This window comes from Pristiophorus japonicus, chromosome 4, assembly GCF_044704955.1.
Source record: "Pristiophorus japonicus isolate sPriJap1 chromosome 4, sPriJap1.hap1, whole genome shotgun sequence".
NCBI lineage: Eukaryota > Metazoa > Chordata > Chondrichthyes > Pristiophoridae > Pristiophorus > Pristiophorus japonicus.
Genome location: NC_091980.1, coordinates 291975549 through 291994857, shown reverse-complemented (window position 1 = coordinate 291994857; position 19309 = coordinate 291975549). Strand labels below are relative to the sequence as shown.

The 19309-nt window shown below is 43.2% G+C and overlaps 1 protein-coding gene across 2 annotated transcripts in view; it reads left to right on the top strand.

Moving 5' to 3' along the window:
* The window catches only part of fcf1 (FCF1 rRNA-processing protein), a 30563-nt gene extending 11729 nt beyond the window's left edge, over positions 1-18834 (top strand). For both annotated transcript variants that reach the window (XM_070879578.1, XM_070879579.1), the window contains 7 exons: positions 1500-1567; positions 2443-2514; positions 4727-4875; positions 7564-7636; positions 8979-9066; positions 9818-9912; positions 17265-18834. In XM_070879578.1, coding sequence (XP_070735679.1) covers positions 1500-1567; positions 2443-2514; positions 4727-4875; positions 7564-7636; positions 8979-9066; positions 9818-9912; positions 17265-17313 — 594 coding nt within the window. In that variant the 3' untranslated portion in view covers positions 17314-18834. The remainder of the gene's footprint in view (positions 1-1499; positions 1568-2442; positions 2515-4726; positions 4876-7563; positions 7637-8978; positions 9067-9817; positions 9913-17264) is intronic.
* Positions 18835-19309: the final 475 nt, after the last annotated feature.

Below are 19309 nucleotides of genomic sequence, written 5' to 3'. Positions count from 1 at the left end.
GTTAACATATCAGGTCAATGAACTTTCATCAGAGATGTTTTAAGCAATTACAGAGCTGGCGAAAGGGGGGTGGCAGGAAAAAACTAAACACTGTAGAATAGTCATTAAACAACCCCATTCCTGCGATATGTTGGAGGGAAAGATGAAACAGTTGAAGATGGTTGATCTGAGGACACTTCCGTGAGGAACTCTTGCACTAATGTCATAGGCCTGTGATGAATGGCCTCCACAGCAGCCATAGTCATGTTCCCAGGTGTTGGGTATGACGTGGTGTGGTGCACCGGTCACCACACGTTTAAAAAAAAAAAATCCACGCACAGGCATCTTGCACCCTTCAATTCGGAACCTGGAGTGTCATTGAAACACCTGTGAACTCATCCCTTTTTTGGCTTGGAAGCAAGTCATCCTCAATATGAGGGACCGCCTTAGAAGAAGAAGATGACTCCAGCTATTGGATGGTTTTCCCTTCAATCCCTGTTGTCCTTAATTTAATGCTATACAGTCGAATGCTGCTTTTTGTCGAGGCTAGCTACTCTCACTTCTCTCACCATCATAGGCAGTCCCTCGAAATCAAGGAAGACTTGCCTCCATTCTAAAAGTGAGTTCTCAGGTGACTGTACAGTCCAATACAGGAATTACAGTCTCTGTTACAGGTGGGGCAGACAGTGGTTGAAGGAAAGGGTGGGTGGGGAGTCTGGTTTGCCGCACACTCCTTCCGCTGTCTGCACTTGATTTCTGCATGCTCTCGGCGACGATACTCGAGGTGCTCAACGCCTTCCCGGATGGTATTCCTTCTCTGGTATTCAGCTTAAGGCTGCGATGAGATCTGGGGCCTACGCTTCGGTGAAACCTGAACTGAATGTGTGTGTGTCACTGAGCAAGTTCTAGGTGAGTAGGTATCACTTGATTGCACTTTGCTGCTTATTAGAAGGAGACTGGTTTGCGCAGTTAGATTTGTCTTTTCATGGACAGGGCAGACCTGCGCAATTATCCACTTTGTCTGATAGATGCTAGTGTTATTACTGCTTGATCAGGAGCGTGACTCGTTCTGGTGGGCAGGTCTTCAGCATTACAGCCAGGGTCTTGTCAAGGCCCATAGGCTTCACTATATCCATGCACTCAGCCGTTGTGTAATGTCACATGGAGTGAACTGAATTGGTTGGATAATAGCACCTGTGATGGGGGCGGGGGGGATATCCACTTGACACTTTTGGCTGAATACATTTGCAAATATCTCAGCGTTCTCTTGTGCTCAGATCCTGGGCTCTGTCATAGTTGAGGATGGGGATGCTCACAGAGCCTCCTCATAATAATATTAAAGGTATGCCACCATAATTCAAAGTTAAGTTTGCAATTAATACTTTTCTGTTTATGCTCCTCAAGGGGACAATTGATTTGCTGATTTTTATCTTGTCATTGATAACTGGGTTGTTAACATTTGAGCTGTCTGCATATGTCATCCGGGGCTGCCTCCTGATTGTCTTATTTCTATTTTCCAGGGAAAAGCAAAGAAGACTAGAAAATATGCAACCATGAAGCGAATGATTAGTCTGCGAGATACAAGAATGTAAGCTTTTTGAATTGAATTGGAGGGGACATAAAAAGATAGACTGGGCTAGCAGCCTCCATTTCTCTGCCGCTCTGTTGCATTGCTCTTGTAAGACTTTCTACTTGGGAAGCAGTGGAGTCTTCAGATATCCAGATCAAAAGCGTATTATTCTGTTAACATTTGTTGTCATTTGCACAGGTGGAGCTTTCTGTACTCCTTAAGCAACTTTCTATGAAAAATTTGATAAATATCTTCAAACTGATGCTCTCAAAATAGCAAGTTGCCACTCTTGGTTAGACCCTTGATTTAAGGCACAGAATGCAAGCTCCATTCAGAGCAGAAATGTCCAAAGCTCAATGCTGGGTCTGCCCTAGTTGATCTCAGTGGGGACAGTGGTAAAGTCGCTGCCATTAGCCTCCGTGCCCCTGCATTGAAGATGAGAAAGTTAGCCTATGGTTGCTGTTACTGATCATCGTTCAGTGACTCTTGCTAGCTGTATGGGTGTTAGGTGGTGCGGTGGGGTTGGTGCGCTGACTAAACTGTACTGTCCCCTGTAAGCAAATAACCCGCTGACAGTCCCTGTCAAGGTTGTTGCATGAATAATAATCACTTGTGCAAAGTACTGGTGGATGACTGCTTCCCATGAAACCCCAGTAAGAAGTCAGTATCTCGAGTGGAGACGGAAACGTTGGCAGAGGGAAAACTAAAACAATTAACACATCAGTGTGATATGTCTAACTCAGGATTTTGTGCCGTTTCTCTGCACGTCTGTTACTTCAACATGAACAACACCTCCATTGGGTGAACTATGTATTCAGATCTCACAAGTTAAGTCGTCATTTTGCCCCAAAGGAGGTGGTTGGTTTAATGTAAATTTGTGTGTTTTTTTCCAGAAAAGACAAAGACAGAGCAAAACCTCAGAAGACGATAAAAGAGGATCCCAGTGCCCTGAAAGTAAAAGAAGTGTATGTGTTAAACTAGGATGTAAAGATTATATATTTTAAATTTGCAGTTTTATATTGTTAAGAACAATTATATGAGACGAGGAGTGCTAAGAATGGAGTACTTCTCTGCTTTCCGTATGCTGACAGCACTGAGCACGCTCAGTCCTACCACAGATACAAACTGTATCTGTCTCTCTCTCTCTTCCTTCACTTGCATTGTCCTGACATTGCACCAGTACTTGCCTGACGTGTGTACCAGAAACCTGTATGTGCACTTTGTAATCATTGTTGACCTTAAAGACGTATCAAAAGCTCACTACTACTTTGCACTTCAAAGGAATACTTCAAACTGCACTGTTGTATAAGGAAGTGAGAGTGGCCAGCTGCTATAATTGAGTCTCTCCAGAATGCCCTCCGTTCTAGCCCAAAATACATATTGACAACCGAACAGTCGCAAAACACGACTTTCTGACACTAACTTGTGTCGATTAATTTAAAGCCGGCAGGCCATTTGATCTGTGCCTCCTAAATTTTCTTCAAACTGGCTGATATGCCTTATAATTGCTTCCAATGCCAATGACTGGTTCCAAGAATTGCACTTGAGACACTGGTTAAGTCCAGTATCCTTACGCATTGAATCTGATGATGGAGTATCGGGTATGATCAGGTTGTAAAGACATCATAATCTGATCTGTTTTTAACGCCAGTATTCTGAGAGAAACTGTATAACCAATAATTTAGAAATGTCAAATCCAGTTGGTCTAAGAGGTGCAATACTAGATTCATCTGCAGCAGCAAAATATTTGAGACTACTTCTGTTAAGAACAAGTGAAATTTATAGAATGATACAGCACAGAAAGAGGCCATTCATCCTATCGTGCCTGTGCCGAGCACGTTCAATGTCAAAGTAAAGCTTGCTTTGTCGGGATTTTCATTTTTAATTGTTACTAGTTCATCTCAGAAAATGGGGATACTTTAGTTTGAAATCGCAATGATATGTTGAACCATCAACATTCTACGTCAGAGTTCATACCCAGAATCCTCAGTGTTTACAACCTTGGCTTTTTTTTTGGTCAGCCCGGAGGGCAACGCAGATGAATATCCATTGCCACGTTTGGATCTCCAAACCAAGCTACTGAGAAATCCAGAGTTTCTACTTGCCCAATGTGAAGTGCGCACTCTCTCCCAATAGGAACCCACCTCCATGCCTTATTTAAGTGCAGGTTGGCACTTGTGGTTTAGGTTAGGGATTCTCAAGGTACTGGCGTTTAATCCGCTAGAACTGTACCGTCTACCAGCACACAGCTTTGGCAAGCATCCCACTGCTTGTCCAACTAGAAACTGATGTCTGTGCTCGTTAGGACATTGACTTGCAGAGCTATCTGGAGCCACATGGAAAGAATCGCAGCAACCAGTAACAGGACTACCTTTTCAAGTTCTATTAATGTGTACTCTTTACCCATGCACCCGACAGGAATTATGGTAATCCCTGCATATCCTGAGTGCCCATTCACACACCTAGCCTCCAGCCATTGTTCCAAATCTCAGGGTCTACTCATCAACTATGTGATGATGAACACTTGCATGGTGGAAGGACCTACACAGGGCAGCTCGTGGTGTTCCAGCTATCTCGATGTTCCTAATGTCCATAAACAGTGCTGCACCCCAGGCTTACTCCTTACCGGTTACTTTATCCAAATTGTCAGCTGACGGGGGCTTTGGCAAAGAGGTGTTGGCCCCCTGTTGTGAGCTTGACTGTTCCTTCACAGTACTCAGTGGCTGGTTGGTGACATCATCTTTGATATTGAGAAGTGCTTTTTTACAGGGAGAGATGAGAAACAGCCATCATTCAGCGGCTCCTCTTGCATGGTTCCTAGTGATCAATTTAGAGATACAGGAATGTACACGAATGGTAACCGGGCCCCTGGCCTATCATTGGCAGATGGAACAAGAAAATAACTTGCAAATAGAAGAAGATTATGCCCTCTCAACAACAAAATAGAACGAGGAAAGAATACATATCTAGGGTGGAACTTGCTCTTGTCCAAATTTGCTGTGAGCTGCATGGTGCACTAGCAGCATCTGTTGACAGGAAAAAGTATTGCAAAATATTTCCTCTGAGAACCTGAAAATCTTCACACTTTTGATTCATGGACAAATATCTGCAAAAACAAAATACATGATAAACTTGATTGATTCAAGGACACTGATCATTTTATTTTTACTTTCCCAGGGTTAAGTATCCTTCCTGTCTGTTTTTTCAATATAACACGCAGCTGGGTCCTCCCTACTACATTCTAGTCGACACCAATTTCATCAACTTCTCCATCAAGACCAAGCTGGACATTGTGCAATCGATGATGGACTGCTTGTACGCAAAGTGTAAGTGCCTGTCAGCTGTCTAGTCTGCTAATTTAATTCTGTATATGTTCCATTGTCTCCTTTGTGTTGGATGCTCTTGATGTGAGGGTATCAATTCCTTTGGGCTGGATATGGGGCTTTTATGTTTTGGGGGTGATAATAACGAGGGGGTGGGAAAGTTAACGGCCGGGAATAGTTTGCGCTTTAGTAGTTAATTTTGGGCCTCTGGGCCCTGCTTCAGGGGGCGCAGCGCTAAGGGAAGCGTTGTACACCTCTCCTGGTGCAAGGATGGGAAAATTCCGAGCCAAAGAGCTGGGCCGGGCCGGGGTGGGGGTGGAGCCTAAAAAACCCCCACAAAAACATTGCCCACGCCACCACAACACAAATCGCTTAAAAAAAATTAAAAGAAAAAATAATTACACTGACCTTAAAAGTCCATTGCCTACCTCTCCGCTGACTGGATGATTGGACCGCCCTGATTTCCCAGGCAGTCATTGTGGGCACACTTCCGGTCGGGCAGGAGCTCAAACTCTCACCGACGTCCCAACCAGGGGCGTTGCACACCAGGCGCAGCTCTTCCAGGCGGTGATGTTGTGTGTCGCCGCAAAACCGGACCCGAGGGTTGCTGCGGGGCGCTGGAGGCTGACCACCCATCCAAAAACCTTCACCACCACCACCACTCCGGAGCGAAACCAGGAGTGCAGAAGACCGGAAAATCCAGCCCTTTATTTTTTCCCGAGTTTTTCTGGTCTCCCAAAGTCATGTACCAACTGCAGGTGTCTCTGCCAGCTTGGAGGAAGCGGATGGACGTGCGATGGCTTTCCCTCTGGATTTTTTTCTCTCCTTCCTTCTGGGATGAAACCTTGGTACCCTCCCAGAACAATATACAAGAGATCAGAATTCAGCAGCATTCAGGTTTGCGATGCAAATTAACTGGTATTCCTGACGGTGGGGTTAGACAGTTACAGGAGCATAATAACAGGAGTGGGCCACTTGGTCCGTCAAGTCTACTCCACATTTTTTGTTTGCCATGACTGCTCTATTTTTTAAATTCCTATTTCCTTGCCTTTTTTCTGATGTAAATATGTGCTCCCAACAGCGAGACACACTCACAAGAAGCATGGTTCAAAGAACTGGGACTACAATGTAGCTCCTTTTCCAACCTGTGCTCAAGGTGAGCCCAGCTTCCTGCTTGGACTGCACTGTTGCTCTCTCATCCTTTAATACCCTTACTTCCCCAGCAAGTATCTCCCTTTTATGCACCTCAGTTGACTTTGAATCTATAGCCCTCAGGTTCTCGTAACCGTTTTTGTGAAAATTCACCACAGATTTGCTTTCAGCTATCTAAGCTTTTGCATAATTTATCTGTCAAGGAAGTGAATTCGCAGCATTTCAAATTTTTATGTTGGCATTACAATTGGCTTCCTCCTGGATTTTGAAGATGGGAAAGTCTCACAGGAGCCAATAGTTTGAGACTATTGCCACGAGGCAACATTTTCAAAATGCAGAGAGTTTCACGGGTGAGCAAAGGTGCAGCAGCCAACAGCATGTGAATACTTCTCGGTTTGGGGAGCCCTTCAAGCGGTAGTGATAACGGATAGTGAGAAAGCAAAGTTTATTTTGTTCAGGCTCTTGCCATTTGAGCTGTGAATTCTGCACCAGTTACTGTCGATTCATCAGTACTACACAACACTGGATGTAGTGGAGCAGAACAGATGCTGAATATTGAGGGAGGGGCAGTCAGGTTATATTGTGGGAAAATAGTCCTGCGAAATAAGATTTTTTTCTTAATTTCCTCGTTTACTTGGGAACAATGAGTACGGTTTATGTACAGGGGAAAATAACAGACCCCTTTTGCGTTTAAATTGAAGCTTTATTATTTCCTCATACTCTCGCTCTCCTTTCTTGTATGCAAGCGCACATACACTCACTTGTACATGCACTCTTACATTCCCAGTCTCTCAATGACCAAGATGAGAATCATGGGAACAGAGAGAGAACCACATATACACAGACTGACAAAAAGAAAATCACTGGCACACATTGGGACATAAAGATGGAGAACCAGATACGCAGGACACAGAGAACCACAGGAAAGTAGGAGAGCGAGCCACAGACAAACACTGGGACAGAAAGATATGCATCGACAAAGAGTCTAAGATACAAGCAGAGTGAGATAACTAGACACGTACAGAGATAGGAAAAAACTGGGAGCCACATACACACACACACACACACACACACACACACCACAGACACCACAGACAAAACAACTTACATTTATATAGCGCCTTTAACATAGTGAAACGTTTCAAGGCGCTTCACACGAGTAAAATATTTGACACCAAGCCGCATAAGTAGAAATTAGTGCAGATGACCAAAAGCTTAGTCAAAGAGATATGTTTTAAGGAGCGATTTGAAGAAGGAACACCAGGATAGAAAAGAACTGTAGACATACAAGGATAAAGAGTGTATTTGATCATTTACTGTAAAGGATGGAGTTGTTGCATGGGTGAGTTGCAAGTGACTGTTTAAATAAAAATGTGCAAAATTAGACAAATAAACAGATGTTAAGCATTACTTGTAAGATGGGTATTGTCGGCAAAGCTTTTTGTCTTTTTAAGTTGAAAGAGAGAGAGAGAGAGAGAGAGACGTTCCACTGTAAAATAAAGCATAGGATGTAAAGTGTGACCTCTGAATTTTCTCTAGGTGTTCCCTGTATCACAGACTGTGTGATGGCAGAAATTGAGAAGTTGGGACAAAAGTACAGGGTCGCCCTCAGGTAAAAGAACTTCGCAACAACAGTGTTTCATCTAATCCCAAACCCATCCAAGAATATTTGTGTTGTGTTCTGGCTTCTTCCCACTCTCCCGAAACTGTCGAATGGTTCCATAGATGCCAATTATCTCTCGCTGGCCAAGAGGCTGTTCTGAGTACATGAGCCTGGTAGTGAGCACTGGCAGCATATTTGATGCCAAGAACTATCAAAGCCAAACCCAAGCCTGATTTATTCCTGCACACATGCATTAAAAACTGGGCCACTGTATAAATAACAGGAATAATGGCCAATATCTTTTTACCTTACCTGACCTTGTGGGTTCAAGGCCCACTATGGGAGTTAAGCACAGAATCTAGGCTGCATTGTCAGAGGTGCCATCCTTTAGAGATGTCAAATCACTTTTATTTATTTTTTTACTTGCACTTCTGTGTAGCACCTTGGGATTTTTTATTTCCGCTAAATGCGCTTTATAAATGCAAGTTGTTGATGGTGGATCGAGTGGAAGTTATAGGTCCCATAGCACATTTTGAAGAAGAGCATTGAATTCACCTGATTGCTTGGGCGATAGTCCTTCCTCAACTAACCCCATCAGAAACAAACTGTTCATTCATTGCTATTTGTGGTATCATGTGTGCAAAATAACTACCACATTTGCCTACACAGCAACAATGACTACACTTCAAAGTAATTTGTTGCATGTGAAGCACTTTGTGACATTTCTGAGGGACATGGTATGACGCTATATAAATGCAAATTCTAGCCTGGGGACTCTGAAGCTAATTGTTACAAATTACTTTGAAGTGTAGTCACTGTTGCTGTTACCTAAGTTGACAATGGGTAACGCACTGATCAGGAAATCAAACCTGGGTCGGATAACTGATGTGACAAAGTGTCACATCCCACAATAAGTTCTGCAAATTCCAATACTTATTGCGGGTAGCCCACTATTCTGCCCAAGTGCCACAGTTTTATATACAAGAGTTCCAGAGGCAGAGAAATACCAGTTTCCGACCAATAACTATTGCAATTACTGTGCAGTGAATCACTTGCGTAGCCATGCCATCTTCTGTCATTAGGCTCAGTAGCGCACTTGTGCATTGTATTTACCCACAGAAGAATTCTTCCAGCTAAGAGAATTGTCTGTTCATTCCTTGGGTATGCTATAAATGTATCTCGATATCTAGGCAAGACACCTGCTGGCATATAAGAATCTATGCTTCGCAGAGAGGAGTAGTCCAAAACATGGAAGCCAAAAATATCTAGAGTAAAGAAATCGCAAATATGTCCGATGTCGGACCGAAAAACCATTACTGAATTTGTAACTTTTTTTGTTCTACTTTTCCAGAATAGCAAAGGATCCACGGTTTGAGCGACTACCCTGTACACACAAAGGAACATATGCTGATGATTGTCTAGTGCAGAGAGTCACACAGGTAAGAAAAAAACACACTACTGGTCATTTATCAAAAGCCTTTGTATTTAAGTTAATTTCTTCCCCTCTAATTTCTGCCTCTCCTGAAGGCACCAACTCGTACTAGGCTACAGTTTCGCATTGCACTAAGTGCCCTCTTAGACATCACACAAACGGACATTCTTTATGTGTGGTCGTGAGAGAAATCATAGAATAGTACAGCACCAATAGAGGCCATTCGGCCCATCAGGTCTGCGCTGGCTATTTCGAAGAGCAATCTAGTTAGTCCCGCTCTTTCCCCATATCCCTGCAATATTTTCTCCTTCACATGTTTATCCAATTCCCTTTTGAAAGCTGCTATTGAATCTGTTTCCACCACCCAATCAGGTAGTGCATTCGAAATCCTAACCACTCGTTGCATTCAAAAAAAGTTTTTCCTCATGTCGCCTCTGGTTCTTTTGCCAGTCACCTAAATCTGTGCCCTCTGGTTATCGACCCTTCAGCCATTGGAAACAGTGTCTCTTTATTTACTCTGTCTAAACCCTTCATGATTTTAAACACCTTTATCAAATCTCCTCGGCCTTCTGAGCTAAGAACAACCCCAGCTTCTCCGGTCTACTCATGTAACTGTGATTCCTCATTCCTGGAACCATTCTAGTATTCTTTTCTGTACCCTCTCCAAAGCCTTCACGTCCTTCCTAAAATGTGGTGCCCAGAATTAGACATAATTTTTAAAAGACAACTTTTAATTTTCCTTGTTTTTTCACTTGCAGCATAAATGTTACATTGTAGCGACAGTGGACAGAGATCTCAAGAGGAGGATCCGGAAAATTCCGGGGGTTCCTATTATGTACATCTCTAATCATAGGTAAGAATATAAAAACTAGAAAAGGCCATTCCTCCTGTCCAGCCCCCATCAAACAGAACCTGATCTTGACCATCATTTCCTTAAATAAAATTCGTACCCCTCTAGTTTCTGTTGAACCCAAAATCTGTCCAATTCTCTTCTGAATGCTTCCGACAAATCACTAGTCATTAAAGTTGAAAGTTGGCAGCTGTTGGTTCATCATTTTCTCAGCATTGGCTCAGGTTGTCCTGACTTGGGGATCTGTGTGATACTCATTGTTGTGGGGTGGGATTCCTCTCGTGTACAAACTAGTGGCTGCCCCCCTAATCAGAGGTAGCACTTTTCCCACTTCAGAGAAGGTGTGTTTCACAAAGTGTCGGCCTGCAGGCCTGTTGAGAAACAATGTGCAAGTGATTCATTTGGGTAGGTCCGATGCAGCAGTGCAATCTGCAATATAATGAAACGCGACCTACATTTTCCACTGAGGCCTTTTACTTGCACAGCACTCGTCCTACATCCAGTAGATCGGAGACAATCCTACTTGCATGTATAAGAAAAGTATAACATTCTGAGGGGGCTCGTCAGGGTAAATGCAGAAAGGATGTTTCCCCTCGTGGAATAAGAAATCCAAGTGTGACGTCACAGCCAAGCGGGTAAGTGATGGGCTAGTGGATTGATGAGTATTTAATCTTTTTTGTTTTCTTTTTCTTTTCTCATCAGTAAGAAACCTTTGACATTGGCCATGTCATGCTCCTCCTGTGCTGTGTGGGAAGTCAGGGATGCTTCCAGTATCCCTGACTACCATGTGTGCAGGAAGTGTGTCCAGCTGCAGCTCCTGACAGACCGCATTGCGACACTGGAGCTGCGCAATGCTGAGGATGTCGTGAATAGCACGTTTGGTCACACCGCAGGTAAAGGTTACACAGGCAGATAGAGAATGGGTGACCATTGAAATATAGAAAATAGGTTCAGGAGTAGACCATTCGGCCCTTTGAGCCTGCACCAGCATTCAATAAGATCATGGCTGATCATTCAACCTCAGTACCCCTTTCCAGCTTTCTCTCCATACTCCTTGATCCCTTTAACCGTAAGGGCCATATCTAAACCCCTTTTGAATATCTTAATGAACTGGCCTCAACAACTTTCTGCGGTAGAGAATTCCACAGGTTAACAACTCTCTGAGTGAAGAAGTTTCTCCTCATCTCGATCCTAAATGGCTTACCCCTTATCATTAGACTGTGACCCCTGGTCCTGGACTTCCCCAGCATTGGGAACATTCTTCCTGCCTCTAACCTGTCCAATCCCGTCAGAATTTTGTGTGTTTCTATGAGATCCCCTCTCATTCTTCTAAACTCCAGTGAATGCAAGCCCAGTCGATCCAGTCTCTCCTCATATGTCAGTCCTGCCATCCCGGGAATCAGTCTGGTGAACCTTCGCTGCATTCCCTCAATAGCAAGAATCTCCTTCCTCAGCTTAGGAGACCAAAACTGTACACAATATTCAAGGTGTGGCCTCACCAAGGCCCTGTACAACTGCAGTAAGACATCCCTGCTCCTATACTCAAATCCTCTAGCTATGAAGGCCAACATGCCATTTGCCGCCTTCACCGCCTGCTGTACCTGCTTGCCAACTTTCAATGACTGATGTACCATACACCCAGGTCTCATTGCACTTCCCCTTTTCTTAATCTGTCACCATTCAGGTAATATTCTGCCTTCCTGTTTTTTGCCACCAAAGTCGATAACCTCACATTTATCCACATTATACTGCATCAGGCAGAGCAGTGGAAGGAAAGTAGTGCAAGGGTACCCTGCGGTCATCTCCCTCCAAAACAGATATACCATTTTGGGAACTGATGGGGGAGATGACTCATCAGGGGAAGGCAGCAGCAGCCAATTTCATGGCACCATGGGTTGCTCTGCTGTACAGGAGGGCAGGAAAAAGAATGGGAGAGCTATAGTGGCGGGGGATTTTATTGTAAGGAAAATAGATAGGCGTTTCTTCGGCCGCAATCGAGACTCCACGATGTTATGTTGCCTCCCTGGTGCAAGGGTCAAGGATGTCTCTGAGCGGCTGCAGGGCATTCTGGAGGGGGAGGGTGAACAGCCAGTTGTCGTGGTACACATAGGTACCAACGATATAGGTAAAAAACGGGATGAGGTCCTACAAGCTGAATTTAGGGAGCTCGGAGTTAAATTAAAAAGTAGGACCTCAAAGGTAGTAATCTCAGGATTGCTACCAGTGCCACGTGCTAGTCAGAGTAGAAATAGCAGGATAGCTCAGATGAATACGTGGCTTGAGGAATGGTGCAAGAGGGAGGGATTCAAATTCCTGGGACATTGTAACTGGTTCTGGGGGAGGTGGGACCAGTACAAACCAGACGGTCTGCACCTGGGCAGGATCGGAACCAATGTCCTAGGGGAATTGTTTGCTAATGCTGTTGGGGAGAGTTTAAACTAAATGGCAGGGGGATGGAAATCTATGCAGGGAGACAGAAGCAATAGGTAGAAAAGAGATAAGGAAAAGTGGAGGGCAGAGAAATCAAAGGCAAAAATCAAAAAGGGTCACATTGGAACATAATTCTCAAAGGACAAAGAGTGTTTAAAAAAACAAGCCTGAAGGCTCTGTGTCTCAATGCGAGGAGCATTTGTAATAAGGTGGATGAATTAACTGCGCAGATAGCTGTTAACGGATATGATGTAATTGGGATTACCAAGACATGGCTCCAGGGTGACTGACCATGGCTGGGAACTCAACATCCAGGGGTATTCAATATTCAGGAAGGATAGACAGAAAGGAAAAGGAGGTGGGGTAGCGTTGGTGGTTAAAGAGGAGATTAACGCAATAATAAGGAAGGACATTAGCTTGGATGATGTGGAATCTGTATGGGTAGAGCTGCGGAACACCAAAGGGCAGAAAAAGCTAGTGGGAGTTGTGTACAGACCACCAAACAGTAGTAGTGAGGTTGGGGATGGCATCAAACAAGAAATTAGGAATGCATGCAATAAAGATACAGCAGTTATCATGGGTCACTTTGATCTGCATATAGATTGGGCTAACCAAACTGGTAGCAATACGGTGAAGGAGGATTTCCTGGAGTGTGTAAGGGATGGTTTTCTAGACCAATACATCAAGGAACCAATTAGAGAGCTAGCCATCCTAGACTGGGTGTTGTGTAACAAGAGAGGATTAATTAGCAATCTTGTTGTGTGAGGCCCCTTGGGGAAGAGTGACCATAATATGATACAATTCTTCATTAAGATGGAGAATGACAGTTAATTCAGAGACTAGAGTCCTGAACTTAAAGAAACCTAACTTCGATGGTATGAGACGTGGATTGGCTAGGATAGACTGGCGAATGATACTTAAAGGGTTGACGGTGGATAGGCAAAGGCAGACATTTAAAGATCACATGGATGAACTTCAACAATTGTACATCCCTGTCTGGCGTAAAAATAAAACGGGGGAAGGTGGCTCAACCGTGGCTAACAAGGGAAATTAGGGATAGTGTTAAATCCAAGGAAGAGGCATATAAATTGGCCAGAAAAAGCAGCAAACCTGAGGACTGGGAGAAATTTAGAATTCAGCAGAGGAGGACAAAGGGTTTAATTAGGAGGGGGAAAATAGAGTATGAGAGTAAGCTTGCAGGGAACATAAAAACTGACTGCAAAAGCTTCTATAGATATGTGAAGAGAAAAAGATTAATGAAGACGAATGTAGGTCCCTTGCCAGAATCAGTTGAATTTATAATGGGGAACAAAGAAATGCAGACCAATTGAACAAATACTTTGGTTCTGTCTTCACGAAGGAAGAGACAAATAACCTTCCGGAAATACTAGGGGACGGAGAGTCTAGCGAGAAGGAGGAACTGAAGGAAATCCTTATTAGTCAGGAAATTGTGTTAGGGAAATTGATGGGACTGAAGGCCGATAAATCCCCAGGGCCTGATAGTCTGCATCCCAGAGTACTTAAGGAAGTGGCCCTAGAAATAGTGGATGCATTGATGGTCATTTTCCAACATTCTATAGACTCTGGATCAGTTTCTGTGGATTGGAGGGAAGCTAATGTAACCCCACTTTTTAAAAAAGGAGGGAGAGAGAAAACAGGGAATCATAGACCAGTTAGCCTGACATCGGTAGTGGGGAAAATGTTGGAATCAATTATTAAAGATGTAATAACAACGCATTTGGAAAGCAGTTACTGGATCGGTCCAAGTCAGCATGGGTTTATGAAAGGGAAATCATGCTTGACAAATCTTCTAGAATTTTTTGAGGGTGTAACTTGTAGAGTGGACAAGGGAGAACCAGTGGATGTGGTGTATTTGGACTTTCAAAAGGCTTTTGACAAGGTCCCACACAAGAGATTAGTGTGCAAAATTAAAGCGCATGGTATTGGGGGTAATGTATTGACGTGGACAGAGAACTGGTTGGAAGAGTAGGAATAAACGAGTCCTTTTCAGAGTGGCAAGCAGTGATTAGTGGGCTACCGCAAGCTTCAGTTTACAATGTACATTAATGATTTAGATGAAGGAATTGAAAGTAATATCTCCAAGTTTGCAGATGACACTAAGCTGGGTGACAGTGTGAGATGTGAGGAGGATTCTAAGAGGCTGCAGAGTGACTTGGACAGGTTAGGTGAGTGGGCAAATGCATGGTAGATGCAGTATAATGTGGATTATTGTGAGGTTATCTACTTTGGAGGCAAAATCAGGAAGGCAGACTATTATCTGAATGGTGACAGATTAGGAGAAGGGGAGGTGCAACAAGACCTAGGTGTCATGGTACATCAGTCATTGAAAGTTGGCATGCAGGTACAGCAGGCGGTGAAGAAGGCAAATGGCATGTTGGCCTTCATAGCGAGAGAAATTGAGTACAGGAGCAGGGAGGTCTTACTGCAGTTGTACAGGGCCTTGGTGAGGCCATACCTTGAATATTGTGTACAGTTTTGGTCTCCTAATCTGAGGAAGGACATTCTTTCTATTGAGGGAGTGCAGTGAAGGTTGGCCAGACTGATTCCCGGGATGGCAGGACGGACATATGAAGAAAAGACTGGATCGACTAGGCTTATATTTACTGGAATTTAGAAGAATGAGAGGGGATCTCATAGAAACATATAAAATTCTGACGGGATTGGACAGGTTAGATGCATGAAGAATGTTCCCGGTGTTGGGGAAGTCCAGAACCAGGGGACACAGTCTAAGGATAAGGGTGTAAGCCATTTAGGACCGAGACGAGTTGAAACTTCTTCACTGAGAATTGTGAACCTGTGGAATTCTCTACCACAGAAAGTTGTTGAGGCCAGTTCGTTCGATATATTTAAAAGGGAGTTAGATATGGCCCAACGGCTAAAGGGATCAAGGGGTATGGAGAGAAAGCAGGAATGGGAAACTAAAGATGCAAAAAAGATGCAATATTGAATGGTGGTGAATATTCGAAGGGCCGAATGGCCGACTCCTGCACCTATTTTCTATGTGGGGGAATCTAGAACTAGGGGCATAGTTTCAGAAAAAGGGGTCGCCCATTTAAAACGGAAATGAGGAGGAATTTCTTCTCTCAGAGGGTCGTGAATCTTTGGAATTCTCTGTCCCAGAGAACTGTGGAAGCTGGGTCATTGAATGTATTTAAGGTGGAAATAGACTGATTTTTGAGCGATAAGGGAGTCAAGAGTTCTGGGGAGCGGACGGGGAAGTGGAGTTAAGGCTAGGATCAGATCAGCCATGATCATTGAATGGCGGAGCAGGCTTGAGGGGCCTACTCCTGCTCCTATTTCTTATGTTGCAACCATCTCTATGCCTACTGTGCCCCAGATAGTTCTTCCAACCTCCCATATCATCTAAAACCTTTCTTCAGTCATATGTGCACATTCTCGACCTTATGCATGTATCTTCACTTCTGGCCCATTTACACCAAATAGATATTTTAACAACGAGATTACAAGCTGTGACTGAATAGTATTAAAGAAGATATATGCATTCATTTTTAAACTTAAAACAAATTGTTAGAATAAAGCAAAATAATGTGGGTTGTGGAAATCTGAAATTAAAACAGGAAATGCTCAAAACACTGGATTGGCTTTTGTCATTTACGACCAACATAGTCAATTATTTTCAACAACTTATATGTGTGTGTGTGTGAGTGAGACAATTCATTGTAAAATAATAGCTTTTGTAACACTGAGGACATGTCGGCTCAATAAAACCTTATTTTTGAGGACTAAAGTAATCTATAAATTACCAAACAAAAGTCTAGACATATGACCTGAGCTTTTGTGAAATTAATTATGGACCCTTGGGCTGCCATTGATGAGGTAACTCATTCTAGAGATATTTTCTTCTGCACAGGCAAAACCAATCATTGGATACCAGACACTTGGATACTGAAAGCCAAAGCTTTAGCTATTCACTCCACTGATGCAGCCAAGTCAAACGTTAGTCTTCTGATTCCTGATTAGATGGAAAATGAAACTTTGAAATCTGTTTTCAGCTAATCAAGGGATAAGTGGTGTGGGTCTCGGCTTGAGAATGGAGGAGAGTTTGTTGGAAGCACAGGAGAATGGGTATCAAATTATTCCGCCTGCATCATGGAGTCACAGAAATTTAGTGCAGCTGGTGGTCCATTGTGGCTATGCTGATGTTAGTTTCAACATTGGAACTATCTACTCTAATCCCATTTTCCTTCTAATTCCCTGGATGCCATTGCAATTTTTGCTTTCTTGTCCTAACTGGTCACCTCTTATGCTGCTCCACCTCCTTGTTTTTATACTTCGCTCAACATTTATACTATCCTTGTGAGAAGGGGTTTTCCAGCATTTCCCATGTCAGCCTTGACTCAGTGGTAGCACTCTCTCGACTGAGTCAGAAGGGCGAGTTCAAGCCCTGCTGTAGCTACTTGAGCGCAGAATCTACCACTTGAGTAAGGCACCCATTCAATAATACCTCCATACTGAAGGGGTGCTGCATTGTTAGTGTTGCTGCATTGTCAGTGTTGCTGCCTTTTGGATGTCTGTTCTCTCAAGTGAACGAAAAAAGATCCACGGCATTATTTGAAGAAGAGCAAGGGAATTCACAAGTGTCTTGGCTTATCCCTCAACCAACAGCATTAAAACAGATTAACTGGTCATTTATCTCAGTGCTGTTTGTGGGATCTTACTGTGTGCAAATATTGGCTATTGCTTTGCCCTACATTACAACAGTGACTGCACTTCAAAATTCATTGGCTGTGAAGCACCTGGGAACATCCCGAGGTTGTGAAAGGCACTACATTAAATGCAAATTCATTCTTTCTTTCTTACATGTATGTTGGACAGATTGTGATGCTGAGTAGTTTGATAATGAGCACTCTGCTGTGCAACTTAATTATTTATTTTTCTTTCAGGTACAACATTGAACGGATGCCAGATGACTACGGTGCCCCCAGATTTTGAAAAGGCAGCAATATTCTACTTGCACCAAATGACTGGTGTTTGCTGTTTGTCAGACGAACTGCATTTACTGCAATACTTTCTGAATAAAGACTTGGCGCGTGAATGCTCTGCATTTTGTAGAAAGGATTATTTTTGTGTGTTAAACCAAGTTGTTTTGAGACAACTAGTTGTAATCTGCTGTAAATGGGGCTGCCTTGTGATGTTTTCCTTCCAATGTTCTCCCCTCCTCTCTTTGACTCATTTACTGGGTTATGGTTCTAAATGGAGTGTTACATTCCAGAGCCTAACCCGAGTCGTCATCTTTGAGCCTTGACAATGGACCTTCGGACTGAAGGAAATGACAGCTGAGCCGTCTTTTGTCTTCACGTGGGTACTTCCAACTGGAGTTATTGTTTAGCAATTAGAAGCCGGAGCTCAATGAGTTTTCCTAAATCTGGGGGATGCTACCAGACAGTGTTGGCTGAGATAAGCTAACACAGCAAAGGTGAAGGATTGAATCAATACCGTTCTCTGTATGCCTGAGAGATAGTGACTTTATCTTTGTGCCATTAGGGGAGGCTGTTTTGTGCTGTACAAATTTGTACAGTTTTGCTCTTCAATATTACATATGCTAACCAATTACTTGTATCGCTATAATCTGTTCTTTAGTTTGTTTTGGGCCAGATGCTGAGACACTTAAACGTACAACTCAAGACCAGCAAAAGACCTTGCCATAGTACAAACACACAAACATTGACGACAGGGAAAGGCTCTCTGGTCCATCCAGTCTGTTCCACACAATTGTGATAACCTTGTGTATCACAATATATACTCACACTCCCCGCCCCACCCAGAAACCATGTGATCTTCTGGGAGAGGCTAAAAACCAGACAAAAATCCAGGCCAATTTGGTGGGGGAATTCCTCTCTGACCCACTTAGGTGATCAAAACTATGTCAGGAGATCACCCGAGCCCTTAGTTTTTTATGCTGTACCTAGTTGCTAATATTCTGCCCAACCATCTTTATTTAATATGGTCTGTTTATTTTGTGACTTAACGAGTGATGCTGCTGGGTAGTAGAAGTACTCCTAAGGTAGGTAAATACAGGCAGATACAGAGTAAAATGACCACTGCTGTGTCCTTCCCCTGCACCCCTCAAAAAGTTGTTTTGGTTAAAACCTTGGAAAAGTATCCTCTGGTACATAACATTTGGGTTCTGTTGTCATACCAGCCAAGCTTATGGACTCTGTGCGTGAGACTTGGACAATGATTTACTGTGGGTCCATACCTACCAGTTAATAACTCCACTGAGACGTTCCAGTCCGTTTTCACTTGAGATGGAACAGAGTAAGTTAACCATGCTACAGAATTAATACACTTTCAGTTTAATTTCAAAACATGCAAATGCAATAGCAAATTACTTTTTCAGAAGTTAAGCGATAATTCTATATTTAATATGTATTAAAGGAGAAGACTATTGTTGAGATGAGTAATTTTAGCCTAAAATATTCTACTTAAATAAAAGCCTGTTTTTAAAAAATTGTTATGAATCTCCCTTGTGTGAACTTCTCTCACCATTGACCATCCCGTCCCTATTGAGAATGGATAACGGTTTGATGTCCCATACAGAAGAGGCCATTCAGAAAGTCCATTTTCTTTTCAACTCTCAAAAGCTTCTTTCTGCTGGATCTGTGGATCCTATGTGTTTTCCTTTCCATTGGAGTCAATTGGGCTATCATCACTTTTACACCTCTGCCAATGTCGGCGGTTCCGCACTATGTGACGTTAGTTTTGGCAGTCTGAGCCCAGTTTGTAGTGGATGCCAGCGAAGGAAGTGGCAATTGTTGGGGGCAGAGTTGAAGGAGCTTTATTGCATAAAGCCTATGCTTTACCTGATCTATGAATTCCTGGTGTACTAGTTAACAGAAATAACCGCACAGACCAGGACTTTCTGGACTGTAACAGAAAAAAATAATTCTTGTAGGAATTCATTGACCGACAACTCTAAATGAAATAA